General features: G+C 33.6%; 1 protein-coding gene across 2 annotated transcripts; it reads right to left on the reverse strand.

Annotated features, from left to right (window-relative positions):
* Positions 1-700: 700 nt before the first annotated feature.
* On the reverse strand, positions 701-3,840 carry LOC140984161 (equilibrative nucleotide transporter 3-like). 2 transcript variants are annotated; one of them, XM_073451397.1, is made up of 10 exons: positions 3,685-3,840; positions 2,946-3,014; positions 2,750-2,854; positions 2,312-2,467; positions 2,071-2,214; positions 1,881-1,986; positions 1,596-1,768; positions 1,350-1,513; positions 1,011-1,269; positions 701-931 (listed from the first exon to the last, which is right to left on the reverse strand). In XM_073451397.1, exons 2-10 carry the CDS (start codon positions 2,988-2,990, stop codon positions 824-826), a joined length of 1,260 nt encoding a protein of 419 aa, XP_073307498.1. In that variant the 5' UTR covers positions 2,991-3,014; positions 3,685-3,840; the 3' UTR covers positions 701-823. The 2 variants fall into 2 exon arrangements, with proteins under 2 accessions (XP_073307498.1, XP_073307499.1); XM_073451398.1 differs by having other exon boundaries at positions 2,946-3,009; positions 3,685-3,833.
* Positions 3,841-15,721: the final 11,881 nt, after the last annotated feature.

The following is a 15,721-nucleotide window of genomic DNA, read 5'->3' on the forward strand; positions in this document are numbered from 1 at the left end:
TGCATTTATTTACCAAAAGGTCGAACACTTCCCAAATCAAAACCTTCTAAATTGGCCTCTCACTTTCGTAGTTCAAGTCCTTCTAATTTCTCCATATTTCTTTTTTAGTCGCTCAGTCCTAAAAATATTTTTTAATAAATAATAAAATCTTAAATACTAATTTCTATGATTGTGGATGCTATTCCGTTAATGATATATATCAAGACATCTTTTTGTATTGAATATAACTATGAGCAAAGAGTAAGTATCTTATGAGAAGTTCTCACGAATTTTTATCTGTGAAACGAATCAATCCTATCGATATTCACAATAAAAAATAATACTCTTAGCATAAAAAGTAATATTTTTTCATGGATGACCCAAATAAGGTATTTGACCCACGAAATTGATCTGTGAGACCGTCTTACAAGCGTTTTTGTGCTGAGAAAAAAATATAAGATATTGTTTACAAATGGTTAAAAAGGCAAAACTTTGGACATAAAAATTTATAATTATTTTTTAAAATATTTACAGACACTATATTTTGTGATCTTTGAGATTTGCAATATTCTCTCGAAATAGTGATCGTATTTCGGAAAAAAAAATTGCCAACATAGAAAATATTATACTCTGAGCCCCTTAAAATTTCTATAGCCACATTTTTCTTCATCTCAAAATTTAAAAAGCATCGAATATTTTTGTCTAGCAGACGGGAGTCTTTGGAATTCATGCCTTAAAATCAGTCACATAATACCACTTCGATCATATGCTAAGTTAATTACTGTACAAAAATATGCAACATGGTGAATAGCTAATTCCAGAAATAAACCTTGGGATCTATTTCTCACCAACCTTTCCCTATCAGCCACAACCAATCCAGTGTTACTCCTGCGAATATACCTCCAATGAGAAACACCACCAGTATGTTCCCCAACGCATTTTGCTCCGGCCCCTGCGATATCAAAAAATGCATTTCGAAATCTTCGAGTTTACGTGTGCATATCCAATAGGTATATAGTATAATTACTTGCCTTGTAGCCTTCCGGGGCAGAGGTGAGCACACAAACGGTTAGATAACCGTTACTTAGCCCCAAGATGGATGTAAGCATTATCATCCATCCTTGATCACCGTACTTGGCAGTGAAGTAGAACGCGGGAATGAGTAAAAACCGAGCCACAACTGCCATCACGAGCCCTTTCCGAGACTTCAGCTTGATACGCTCTATCAGTGGCACATACCGCCCTATCAAGTCCCAAACGTTGTACATGGCAACGAGAACAAGCGCGTACCTAAACATAACTCGAATCAGCAGAATGTGACAACATTTCTGTGAAGAGAACTAAGGCTGTTGGGAGTTGAAAAACCTTACCATCCTCCCAAGCTATGTGATCCGGTGTCCTCGGATAAGAAACCAGGGAAGATCGATAGGGTGAGGGCGTATATGAAAAACATATCGAATGCATAATCGACATTGCGTGATAGTAGTTCTTTGTTGCTCAGTCGCTCCAAATCTTTTGCTCCGTGTTGATCAGCCTGCATAAAAATCAAGAGAAGACCGAATTCGGTTAGCTTTAAATTTCTTGATTCTTTTAATCAAGTGTGGATGCATCCGTACTTGTCCCTGTTGTAGTTCGACTCCTCCAGCAGCAAGATCAGCGGAAACAGTCTTTGAACCCTCTGATGCTGCTTTGGAGCGATAGTATCTCACAATCGGAAGCTTTGGAAAAATGAAGGCGTAAAGTAGGAGGCAGACCAGCTCGAAAAATGTCGAAATAGCAAAGAACATAACTGCATTGAATCAATTCAAACGGTATAAAGGATTATAAAAAACATCAGCTGTCATTTTGTTTTGAATTAAAATGTACCCAAGAATATTAAAGTAGATGAGTTCAAAAATTACTTGCTCCTTTCCGTAGACCGTTTTTCGAATTCTCGAATGCTGCTTTTGTGATCAATCTCAGAGCAGATGTAAGAGCCCCAGAGGCAGCCAATCCAGCTAGAAAAGACTGTTATGTAATTCAAACAGGTCATTTTATCTGTTTTTGAATCCGAAAAACAACAAAGATACCGTTATCAGAAGTAAAATCAACCTGAATAAACTCAGGCTGCATAAAGGAGAGATCTCCAATCATTCCACCCTGAACATGAGCATCTGCAACTCCAAAAGCCGCGCTTATTGCACATATACCAACAAATGTCCATATCCCCCCTCGTCCTGCTGTGGCTAAATCTAGCTACACCAGATTGTAAGAGTCACAGACAAGAAATATGATGTAATAAACGATACACATATCTAAACACGAACCAATATAGGATGATTTAGGCACTTACAACGAGCACCAAAAGTGTGCTTACGAAGAAAGCAGCGTATCCAAATATATTACGTATTCTTGTATTGACTTTAGCCTCGTGATAAGCCAGGATCGCAAGCGTTCCAAGCGCAAATGGTTGGTACACAAGTGTAAGCACTCTCGAGGGGTGGTATCGCTGATGAAAAACCAAGCACTAGTGATACCATCATCATCGAAAATTCATACGTAAATAATATCATATGAAGGAAGCAAGAACGACTTTCTAGATTCAAAACAATCATACTTTCATGAAATTAGTTAACATGGTTGTCTGTTAAAATTACCAATCCCGAATAAGAATCGGGTTCATTTGATTCGACAAGTCTTGCATCATCAAGCTTCAAAACTAACACATGTGACATGTATATGATTTTACACAACAAGCTAGTCATTGATTTGGGAGAAGGAAGAGCGATACCGGGAACAAGTAAGCATAGTAGTCCTCGATTGTCAACATGCTATTCCAAGCAAAGAGGCATCCATTGCCAAGAAACCAACATACTACAATTGCAGCATACTTCCCCTGCTAGAGTAAAGTAATTAGCATGCATGTTATCAAATCAATTAGAGAAAAAACATAAAATTTTCATTAAATGGGGAGTAATTTTTGGAACCTTAAGATTAATTGCAGTCCCTTGTTCTAGATAGCCGGAGGACATACTGGTTGCTTTTCAAGGCCTTTCCTACAACAAGCAGTTTAAAATACCACCTCAGTTTTGGCAAAATGATTCTTGTTTATGGTAATCTGAATCACAAGACAGATATGGTAGGAGCAAAAAATGCACAACCCCCCCGTTTTTTCGAAACATTTCCTACTCAAAACAATTTCAGAACCCACTTTAATATAGCTTTAGCATAAACATTGAAGATATATATGCATGCGTAAAATAATACACTCAATCATTCATAGTCTTTTACAACCAAAGGCTTCAGGACGGATCCATACAAAATTCAAAATCTTATGTACATCTCTTTCAAAACATAGACTATTCGATCCAAAAATATATAAACTAGCCCACTCGACTGAATTTCGGATTGGTCTCTCATACATATATAAATTTGTATCAACATAAAATACAAGAAACAATTTACCATTTCGGCTTTTTGCATCCAAATTCTAAATAAAAATTTCCTCACCTCAAACATCTCTCTCTTTTACCAATATATATAGTTCATAAAAGTAGATAAAAAAAACTATCTGAATAATACTAGTAATCCACCGAAATTCTATCAAAATTTAAAACAAGTCTAACTATTCTAAAACCCCATAAAAAATATATATGATCAGTATACGCCTCTACGAAAAAGAATCAATTTTGTGAACAGAATACTTTTTAACATATATATACTTACGGAAAGAAAGAGATGGCTGGAACCCTATTTCTGCATGCAACGATGGGTTTAGATAACCGGTTTGTGATTAGAGAATTTGTAGAATTATTAATTATATTAAAAAATATATAAAATGAAATTGTGGAGCGTCGAAGAAAAAGATAAGGGATCTTACGCCTACGTAAACAAACAGGTGGGGTTCGTTAAATTGTGTGATAATGTTTGAGAAATATATGGGAAACAAAGTCTTATCAATTAGCGTATCTTATCTAATCAAAGTTCACATAAAAATCTTCTGGTATGTAATACAAAATTGTTATAGATAAAGTATTGTAAATGATTATTCAGATAAGATTTATGTTTTATCAATATTCAAACTATGTAAATGTGCTTTATAAATAGACGTCTCAAATGATGAATAAAGTATTCCAATTCATTCTCTCATCTTTATATTTTTACTATCCATAAGACGTTATCAGCACGGATGCTCCTGAAATAACACAACACGACTTTATGTTGATAATATTGATAAATCTATAAATAAAATATAAAGATGTAAGATTTATTAGTATTCTCGAAGAATCTTGATCTAAGATCGTAAAGATCTATCAATAACTATGAATAATATAGATATAAAATATAACGTTATCATATTCCTGAAAAATTTTGATAAATATTATATGTTTCAACAATATTCTTAAGAATATTGATTTAATATAAATTATAAATATATATTTGTTTTGATTTAAGTTTTATTATCATAGCTTGGCTTGCTTGTTAATTTTCATGATTTAACTAGTCCCTAATATATTTTGTGTGAATACAACTATTTGATAGATTTATGACAAATTTTGAGTCAATCTGAAATGTCTACTACTAAACCACTGAAATTTTTTTATTTTCATAATTACTATTGTTGACCGAAAATACATACACATATATAATTTGAACCATGCACTAAAATAATTCCACTCCTGTATAAAATCGACTGCAGTTCGAATCTTGAAAGTGTGACCACAAAAACGTTTATTGTTTAAAATAAAACATCAAACATGTTACTAAAAATCTACCAATTCTCAAAGCATAAAAATCATGAACGTTTTGAAATACTGTTTTAACCATAACCTTCATAAAATCATATTTTGCGGAATAATCACAAGGTCATTAGGATTCTCGTGTGCCACCAACTCAATCCACCCAGTTCTCAGCACCTCCAGTCTCCTCATCAACATGATCACCTACATCAATCACACCTAGTGAGTCTAAAGACTCAACACACCTAAACTGTTATAACAAAATATGTATACATATCATGCAACAATGAAAAGTACTGTAATTAAAGTAACTTTCATGATCTTCAAAATTAGCATTAACATAAACATAAACATATTCATATCATGCCATTGTAAACGTATACTTTTTCCTTTATTGAATTCAAATCATTAGTTGTGACGTTCGTATCAACTGTTGGTCAATGGATCCATCTACGTATAACCATGGTACCAGGTGACGAGGACATCAGCGACACTTTCACCCGTCAACTCAGTCTTGGTCTTACATGTTTCGTGTTCGTGTTCGTGTTCGTATTAGTCATAGCCAAGTCACCTCCTTCAAACATGTCATCATATTCATCACTTATAAAATTCATGCATATACATATATTTTCTTGAAACCAAGCATGCAACATATTTTCAGCATTTTTATAAAAATCTCATATTCAAATAAAATAAACATTTTAAACATATATTTTCAGTTGTTAGGACATTGCCAGAACTGCTAACTTGACCTGGGTGCGAAATGACAATTTTGCCCGTGAAACCTTAATTTGACCATTTTATCCCTGGACCTTAAAACTTCGACCCGAACCCATCCAAACTTATTAAAATATCTTAAAATTTATAATAATTTCTTAGACGTAAACTCGAGCTCATGCATTAAATTCTAAAATTCGTTTTAAAACATGAACCGGAGTCCCGATTTTAACTCGAATCAAACTAAAACACTAAACCTTTCCAAACTTATATAATGACTTAATGACACCTAACCATGACTAAAACCACCATGTCCAGCCCATACACGACCCTCGAAAACCCTTTGCAAGCTGCTGAAATTTCCTGCACCAACAACTCGAAACCCTAACTACATGTCAAGCCTATATCTCAACCTTAGCCCAAACCACGTCGGACCAACCTCGAACCAGCCACTACTAGGAATTGACTGAACCCTCCTAGACTGATCTAACCATGGTACCCAGCCCCATGCACGCGGACGTGCATGATTCACTCGAACAAGCCAAAACCGAACCACAACCACCTCTAGCTCCTTCGATCCGCCCCTAGACCACGACCAGCTGTGCACAAGCCACCCTAGACCACGTCTCACCAAGGTCTGATCCAAGGCCTAGAACAACCTGTGCCCCGTTGCTCCTCTTCTATAACCTGATCGATCTCGAACACATGCCAAAACCCTACGATCTAATCTGTTCTCTACATGGCTTTCACCAACTTCGAATCCAGCACTTACCTGCCTTCAAACCTGTTGCAAAATCACTCTTAACCCTCGAGCCTTGGCATCCCTGTCGTTACATACCAAAAACTTGAGGTGCATTGAATAAAAATGAGATTTTTCCATGAAAAATTGACCCATGCGTGCATACATCAGTAGATCGATCATATATCATGCACGAACACACATATAAACTTATAATGGTGTGAAAGATGAGAAAAACGAAGGTATAGCGCCTGTCTTTGCAGCTAAACGCTCAAAGATTCGTACAAACGTCGCAAAAGACGAACACCGGAGGGACGAGATCACAATCCTAACGATTTTTCTTGAAAAAAAACATGACAAACCTGCTGAAGATGGGAGGGTGTGCGATCGAGAGAGGGGGTGGGGGAGTCTAGGGTTTAAGTGAGGAATAAAATGAAAAAATGGTGGGAGAATGGGCCTAGACTTTTAAAATATTAAAAGGTAGAGGTCTTGGTCAAAAATCCTACTAAAACAAACCCATTACGCCCAATAACATGCACGTAAAACATTTCATTGTGGAACGTTTTCAAAAATATTACCCGAACCCTCAAAAAGTCTTTTGCTTTGCTAAAAATCGACTACCGGTTTAAAATATGGCTTGACGTGTAAAAATATTCTAAAACTACTCATTTTCGAAAATCACCTATTAATACATCCTATATTAAATAATTAAAAATAATTATTTAATAAAAACATTTTTCCTTAAACTATTTCCGGTCTTCGTTCCTCGTTTGAGCATCGAATGCTGAAGCAAGCTCTATTACATGCAATCTAGTAAATCATGCAATAAAACATGTAATCATTTCTTGAAGCAAATGCTAATGCCACTCAAAATCATAACAATGAGAGCAAACGTGGACGTGGGTTTGGTCGTGGGCATGGGCTTGGCCAAAGAAAATACTACAACAAGATAGAAAGAAACATAAAACAAACCATAGCAGTGGAATTCCAATAATGTAGAAGCGAAGGAAAAAGTTCCAAAGTGTATGAAAATTTTTTTTTATAGATGTGGAATAGAAGAGCATTGGTCTCGTACCTGTTATACGAAAAAGCATCTTGTGGATCTCTACCAAAACTCAATCAAGGAAAAAGAAAAAATAGAGATAAATTTTGTGGACAATGATGATCAAATTGATATAACTCACTTGGATGTCTCTGATTTCTTCGCACATCCAGATGGAAATATAGATAATTAGAATGGTGGTGGTGTGTTAGAAAACAATGAATAATTGTTTTTATTGATCTTGCTTCTACTTTGAATTTTTATTGTTTCTTAGGATATAGTGGACTCGTTTTTATTTTGAAATTCAGTTCTTGTTTAGGGTCGTGGAAGTTTATTTTATTATTCTATAAATTTTTTTATTATTATTCAATAAAATATTTCCTTTGAAAATCTTACATATTATTTATCATATTTAGCTTATTGAGTTATATTTTATTTTAGATTAATGATGAAATGTCATGATGAATGCTTAGCGGATAGTGGTACAACACGTACCATTCTTCAAAATAAAAGGTTTTTTTTTGGAGTTAACATTAGCTGAAAATAAATTTACAACAATATCGGGTGCATAAAAAATTATTGAAGACTATGGAAATGCAATAATTATTTTACAAATTATACAAGCCTATACATTGAAAATGCTCTATATGCTAGAAAATCCAGTAGAAAGTTGCTTAGCTTTAAAGACATCCGCCGAAATTGATATCATATTGAAACATTTAATGAAAATAATTTTGAATACCTTTGCATAACATCTATTATATCTGGCCAGAAGCAGATGAAAGAAAATTTATATGCACTCTCTTCTGGAATGTATTTACAACAATAAAAAAAGTTGAAGCAAATGTTGTCAAAAACCAGAAGTTTGTTGACTAATAAAGCTTCAAATTATGGCATGATCGACTTGGTTACCATGGGACAACAATGATTCGCAAAATAATAATTAAATTACATAGACACCCTATAAAAAACTAGAAGATTCTTTTACACAATGATTATCCATGTGTAACTTGTTCACAAGGCAAACTAATTATAAGATTTTCCTTTACAAAGGTTGATGTTGAAATAACCAACCTTCGTGGAGAGAATTCTTGGAGATATTTGTGGGCCTATACATCCACCATGTGGACAATTTCAATATTTCATGGTATTGACTGATGTGTCTATTAGATAGTCACATGTTAGTTTGCTTTCAACTCAAAATATAGCTTTTTCTAGATTACTTGCTTAAATTATTAAATTACGAGCTCAATTCCCAGATCATTCAATCAAGACAATTCGTCTTGATAATGTTTGTGAATTTAAATCACATACATTTAATGACTATTGTATGTCAATAGGGATTTCATTTGAGCATTCGGTTGTCAATGTTCATACACAAAATGGCTTAGCAGAGTCATTTATTAAGCTTTTGCAATTAATTGCTAGACCATTACTCATGAGGACAAGACTTCCATCATATACGTTAAGCATGCCATAATACATGTTGTGTCATTGATTCGTATAAGGCCAACTAATTATCACAAATACTCACCCTTGCTTATGGTAAAGAACCTGATGTTTCTCACCTTCGAGTATTTGGTTGTGCAGTACAAATCCCTTTCCCACCTACACAGCATACCAGAATGGTCTGATGGAATCGGTTTTGACACCAACAAAAGTGTTTCAAATACAATATTCTCAATGAGCTGCAATAGCTCATGTTCTAAGAATGTAAACACCGATGAATTAAATCGAGTTTAGTTTTTACATCAAGCAGAAGATACTCAAAATAATCTTTCATTAAAAAGGCTGATCAATTTAAATCTTTTAACTTGTGTGAACTGAATAACTGAAATAAAAGAGGATCAGTTCGGACTTGTATCAGTTCAATTCTTCCCATAACTGAACTGATATCAGAGAACTGAACTGATATTAGTTGAACAGATCAAATCAGTTTTAAAACAATAGTTAAACAGTTATGACCACAAGATATGTTTATGGATGTTCGGAGACTTCAACTGCTCCTACGTCACGCATTCTACCTCAAGGGCAGGATACACTAACAGACTGAAGGCCGCACTTCTCAGTCAGCACATTGTTTAACGTCTCACATGCAAAGACTACATACACAAGTTTAACGTCTTTTTCCGAAGATTACATACACAATTTTAATATCTTTGTGCAGGACTCACTCAGCTGAATTTATCTTTTTGTATTTATGAGTGATATTGTGTGCGTGTGTGAAAACTGATCTACGAATACAACACGAAGGTGTTCTCACACACTGAGGGAATTGTGCTTCTAATCTAAGCTGATAACACGTTGAAATGTTCCCTCAAATCTGGGCTGGTAGCTTCTTGTAAGCAGATATGCATTATGCGTGCTCTCTCTTATCTGTGTTCATTCTCACATACTTGTTTTAACACACTTGTATGTTGTATGGGCAATGTAATCGTACATCAAGACTCATCAAATATGTTCATTGCAGTTTGAATTCGTTCCTCGAAATTTGTGTCTTGTACTTTTTGACAGCTATTTTGGAACGTAATGACTTTAAGTTCTGCTGCAACATTCATTATTGTACTTTGATCGTACAATTGGTTGAACTTTTGTGCACAGCTGGATTCCATTTGAGAAGATAGATACGATTTGCGAACTGGTCTTCTCCAAACTGATGCTCTGAATTGGTCAGCTAAACTGGTCTGGTGAATCCAGCTGGCTTTTCAGCTGAACTGATTTCATTGATTCAATTGAACTGGTCAGCTGGGCTGCTGGCCAGGCTTCTGCTGAACCACCTAAAAGTTGTACAATCAGTTGAACTGGTCTTTGATATATTAGTTGGACTTGTTCAGTTTGGGCAATCAGTTGGCATTTTCAGTTTGCGTCTCGATAACTTTAGTTTTGACTTGATACCTGATCAGTTTCAGCTTTCTGAGCACTTAAGTAAACTCGTTAGAAACAAAACAACAAGTTTTGTTAACATCAAAATCAATATTGCGAACATGAAATGTTCCAACATGGTCCCACAACATAGACTTGGGATTTATGTGGGATATGATTCATGATCTATTATTAGATATTTAGAACCTTTAACATGAGACTTGTTTACTGCGAGATTTGAAGATTGCCACTTCGATGAGTTGAAATTTCCAAATCTAGGGGAAATAAAGTTGTATCTCGAACAAAAACAAAAGATTTTTTGGAATGAGAAAATATTATCTCGTTATGATCCTCGAAATAATCAATGTGTGCAAGAAGTTGAAATAATCATTAACTTGCAAAGAATTGCAAATCATTGTCTGATACTTTTGTTAATACAAAGAATGTGACAAAGTAACATATACATGCAGAGAATGCCCATGTAAAATTTGATATCCCTATAGGACCAGCTACCATTCAACCTGCAAATGAATCTAAAATATGCTAGAAGAGTGGTCGACCAATTGGTTCTAAGGATGCTGTACCTCGAAAAAGAAAGTTACAAGAAAAAGAAAATTTTAAAGCTCAAGAAGAAGCAATCTTGGATGATATAGTAAGAGAAATCAATGTACCGAACTTGGATAATATTATTCCTGAATAATCAAATTCTCATGAAAATAATGAGATTTCAACAAATATATCATCTCGAAAATTGTGGGATTGAATAAACACAATTGTTGACAATGTCTTTTTCCTAAATGTCGCCCTTGACATCATACATAATGGAAACTCAGAACCACAATCCGTTAAGGATTGTCAATAAAGAGATGATTGGACAAAATGGAACGAGGCCATACAGATTGAATTAGACTCACTAGAAAAAACATAAAGTGTTTGGACACGTAGTTCGAACATCTGAAAATGTAATCCTACTAGGATATAGATGGGTTTTTGTACGAAAGAGGAATGAAAATTGTGAAATTGTAAGATACAAGGCCCGGCCCGACTCGTAGTCCAAGGTTTCTCGCAAAGACCTGGAATTAATTATGAGGAAAAATATTCACTTGTGATGGATGCCAATATTTTTTTATTTTCAATCAGTTTAGCAGTATCAGAAAGTCTTAATCAGTTTAGCATTTGCACGAGTTTGGTCGGTCAGGGAAAGTTTGGGCTGGGCTAGGGCTCATGGCTAGGGTATGGACCGTGTCTTAGAGTGTTAAGGTGGGTCTGTCATGGTCTTTTATAGGCTGGTCGGGTACAAAAGTCGTTGGAGTCAAGAAGGGACATCGCGCGTGCATGAAGTCACGCAAGGCACTGTCACGGTCGACTTGCTCTACGATGTCCTCATACGAATTGAGTTGGTAATGGCTGTATCAGTGTCTTGGTTAGGGTCTAAGGCCATTGTCTAGTGCTTGGTTAAGGGGTGATTCGAGCCGTGGTATGTTTGGAGCCGTATGGAACCCGAAATTATAAAAAATGGGCCGAATTGAGTCTAAAATGGCCTAGAGTTGCTTGTCTTGTTTCAGGATGAATTGGGGCTGTTCCAGTTGTGTTTCTAAGTGTATGGACAACGAGTTAGGTTGCTGGTCAAAGTTGAGTCGAGTCCCGAGTCGTGGGGTAAGTGGTAATTCGTTTTATTTATTTCGGGAGTCGTACGAGTATGATGCAAGTTTATGAGCTATTTTGAGTTGTAAGTTATAACTGGTGACAGTGGGTCCAGGGGTCGATCCAACGAGGTTCACTATGTTCGTAAATAAACGTAACGTTCAAAAATATTATTTTTGAGGTATGTAAGTTTCTTTTAGTCAAATTATGCATGTACAGGTCCGGAAACCAGAGATCGTTTCCGGGGACCTTTCCAACTTATCTTATGATTATCTTATGACTGGTAGTGGATATCCAGTTCAGGGGCTATGGTGATCTTTGTCGGCCAAACGCTGTGTTGTTAGTTTGATCAAACAAATTATGTTATGGTGCCATATTTTAATGAGCAGAACTCTACGCAAAATGATTAAGTTTATGTTATGTCAAGCACATTTTATGGAAATATTTATGCTGGAAAGTCACGTCATATTATTTATGCCTATGTATTTTAGTATAAATTATGTTTAAATTGTATGGTTTTCTTTTATTATGTAGTATTTTCTACTCATGGTTTATGCATGATGGGTCATTATACTCACTAGACTTGATTGATGCAGATGACGTTGTTGAGGAGATTGGAGGCGCTGACTAGTGAGCAAGCTCGGACTGTATGCAGTAGTGAGCAAGCTCGGACTGTATGCAGTGCATGTCCGATGACCTTGTAGTTTATGAGTCTTGATGCACGTTTCAACTTATTTATACTCTGATTTATTTTATTTTACTCATGGTTGGGAAACAAAATATTTTTTTGTTCGTTTTGAAATATTTTATGGATGTTGACGCGAATCATTTTTATGCCTTAAAATAATCAATATTCAAAATTTTTAATCTTTATTTTTCGAATTTCTTATGTTTAATTGTTGAAATTTTGGAAAATGTTGTGTAGGTATATATTAAGTTTAAAAGTTATGAATTATGGATTTAAATAAATAAATAAAATTATTTTATGCATATTTTAAGTAGTAAAATAAGTAAGTATGGGTCATTTCAGAAACAGTATACAAACTGTTCTCGAATATAATGAATTACAAAGAATTTCTAACACTTAATGATCATCAATGATCAGATACAATACTTTGTAAAGTGTGTTTGAGTGTATGACCAATTTTGATTGAACTTGTAAGCTTGAAACAAATAGTTGTTGTAAGCGCATAACTGTTGTTCTTGTAACTTGGTATCTTTTTTAAAATTATTATCTCTTGCTCAACTGATCGTCATCTATATTTATAGATTTCAAACTGCAACGATCACAACCTTAAAAATAGATATGCTGCTGCATCTTTAGTCCACGTCATCATTCTATGACATCCGTACAAGATGTAGTATTGTTGACTTTGGCTGTATCAGTAAGGTAAGGAAAAACTTATCCATTAACCAGTTTAGCGCTCTGGCGTAAACTGATATCCTTGAAAATAATGAATATTTCTAAACTTATAACTTGATTCAGTTTTGATAACAAACACTTTTGTTACATTTGTCCAGTTTAGATAAACCGATTTAGCTTGTAGACATAGTCATTTCTATTTGATTCGGATGACTCAAATAGTCTAGATCAGTTTAGCTTACATCAGTTTAGCTAAAATCAATTTTGTCTTAAATTATATGTTAACATCAAAACATAAATATTCTAACAGCTAACTAAAAAATATTATGAAACATAAAACTATTAAAAAAATTGATGTTATATTAACATATTTAAATTAATTAATTCGAGATGTTAAGTTTAATAATATAAAAATAATATAGATATTAATTAACTTTAAATTAATTTAGTGCCAGCCGATGTTTCTAGTCTCAAAATATACCAAACCCTACTGACAAAGCCTATCGCCTTTTATTTATGTATTAATTTTTAAGCCAAAACCTATATATCTAGGAAAGTAATAATTAAACATAGGTCACTTTTTAGTTTTTACCTTTGACTTTTGCAAGAAATCCATGTATAGAAGTACAAGTGGACTCTCAACTATATTATAAAATTATTACCCCACTTTTAATTGAGTTTTTTTCCCACTAAACATTGAATTAAGTTCTGTAATAATTAAATTCAGAAATCTTGGTACTTTTGGGAAGATGGCCACACATTTGTGGACATATTATTCATACAAAAAACATACATTTGAGGACACAAATAAAAGCTGTCCCTCTGCCATGACTAGAAATTACATTTTAGTTTTATTCAGATTTTTGTAGCTTTTTGCTTGTAAGAATGTGGCTATTGATATGTTTTTACATATTCAACACTTTGTACAAGTTTTTTGGTTAGAAAAATCAATACAAATATTCTATGGAACAATTCACTTTTGGGTCCATTTAAGAGTAAGATATTTTTTTTAATTTCTTATTTTTTGCTTACTATATTACGAATTAAAGCGGGAATATATATTTATACTAGCGACTTGAGATATACGTTGTGTGTAATATAATATATAACAAGATGATTTTTTTACAATTATTAATATTGAAAATTTAGGCATGCTCTACAAAATTAACTATGTATTATTATTAAGAGTTAAATGTGTGAAAATAAAACTTTGAAAGTTATTATTCAACTATCTAATTTTTATTCATAATATAGACAAATAATTGATTAAGCAATAATAATTTACAAATAACAAATCGTATAGACGGCCTCACATATTTAATTATATAAGTGAGACATGTCGATACAGTCCATATTTGAAATCAAAGTTAATATTTTTGACTTAAATAGTAATATATTTTAATGGTTCATATTAGGTAGGAGATCAGTCTCATAAAATTGATCTGTAAGGTGGTCTCATCAGAGTTTTTTATTTTTAAAGAACAAAAAACTTCATTAAATTTATACAGGGATCATATATAAATAAAAAATAATAATAATTTATCTTTTTCCAATAAATGAGTAGTTTGAATTTTATATTAAAAAGAGTAATGTGCATTAATTTGTCACATTTCTTGGCCATAAGTCGTTCGAATTGGCATAGCATATATTGGGAATCGGAAATGTAGTCGACTTTTGAAGTTCTATCATCGGAATAGTCCAAATGTCACGGTTGTTTCACATCTTTTGTCAACATGAAAAAGCAGCAGCAGGTGGAGAAAATCAACCACATTATAATTAAGGAAGGAAAATTTGTAATTTTGGTGATTATATATATTTATGATTTTTTGGATTTTGGTTTCTATATATTGCTAAATTTTGATCTGGATAATGCATCAATTTTCTTCTTCTTTTTTGACAATGGAGAGAAATATTTTATTTAAAGGAAACAGGTACTCTAATAAAGTTGATTGAAAAAAATTTAATTAAACCAAGATATTGTAAAACTACACAAATTCATAGGACAAAAACTTGTGTGAGACGATCTCACGGGTCGTATTTTGTGAGACGGTTTCTTATTTGGATCATTCATGAAAAGGTATTACTTTTTATGCTAAGAGTATTATTTTTTATTGTGAATATCGGTAGAGTTGATCCGTCTCATAGATAAAAATTCGTGAAATCGTCTCACAATAGAAAACGAACGGAAGTTATATTTTCCGGAAATATGGAAAACTTCTCCAGCTTTGATTGCTTGTTTGCGCTTGCCATGCTGAAAAAATACCACGTCATTCCAAAGTTCATTATTTGTACGGCTATTTGTGATGTTGACAATGCTCTCTATCTGAACAAATTTTCCGAACTAGTATTTCTGGAATAATGTAAAAGATAAATTATATCCATTTTAATCGTACCTTAATTTTTTTTGTAATCACACAAATTCTTCTGATATTGTTCACATATCAATTTTATAAGATAAATATTTCACTTGACATAAATAAAAAAATATTATTTTTTATAAAAAAAGTATGGATCGAGTCGATCCATCTCACGGATATAGATTCGTGATACGTACTCATTTTTTATTATTATCTTAACTTTTATTCCACGGAAGAGTTCTGTGATATGCATAACACGTTTTAATTGGAAGACAACATTGCCATAATTATTATTTAATT

Source organism: Primulina huaijiensis, chromosome 9, assembly GCF_012295235.1.
Source record: "Primulina huaijiensis isolate GDHJ02 chromosome 9, ASM1229523v2, whole genome shotgun sequence".
NCBI classification, from domain to species: Eukaryota; Viridiplantae; Streptophyta; class Magnoliopsida; order Lamiales; family Gesneriaceae; genus Primulina; species Primulina huaijiensis.

What these genes read in the sequence shown, in the direction of transcription:
- LOC140984161 (XM_073451397.1), bottom strand. Translation starts at nt 2,990, where the DNA reads ATGTCCTCCGGCTATCTAGAACAAGGGACTGCAATTAATCTTAAG. An exon ending in TGCAGCCTGAGTTTATTCAG is followed by an intron (nt 1,987 to 2,070) that starts GTTGATTTTACT and finishes ATTACATAACAG; the next exon opens with TCTTTTCTAGCTGGATTGGC. An exon ending in TCGAACTACAACAGGGACAA is followed by an intron (nt 1,514 to 1,595) that starts GTACGGATGCAT and finishes ATTTTTATGCAG; the next exon opens with GCTGATCAACACGGAGCAAA.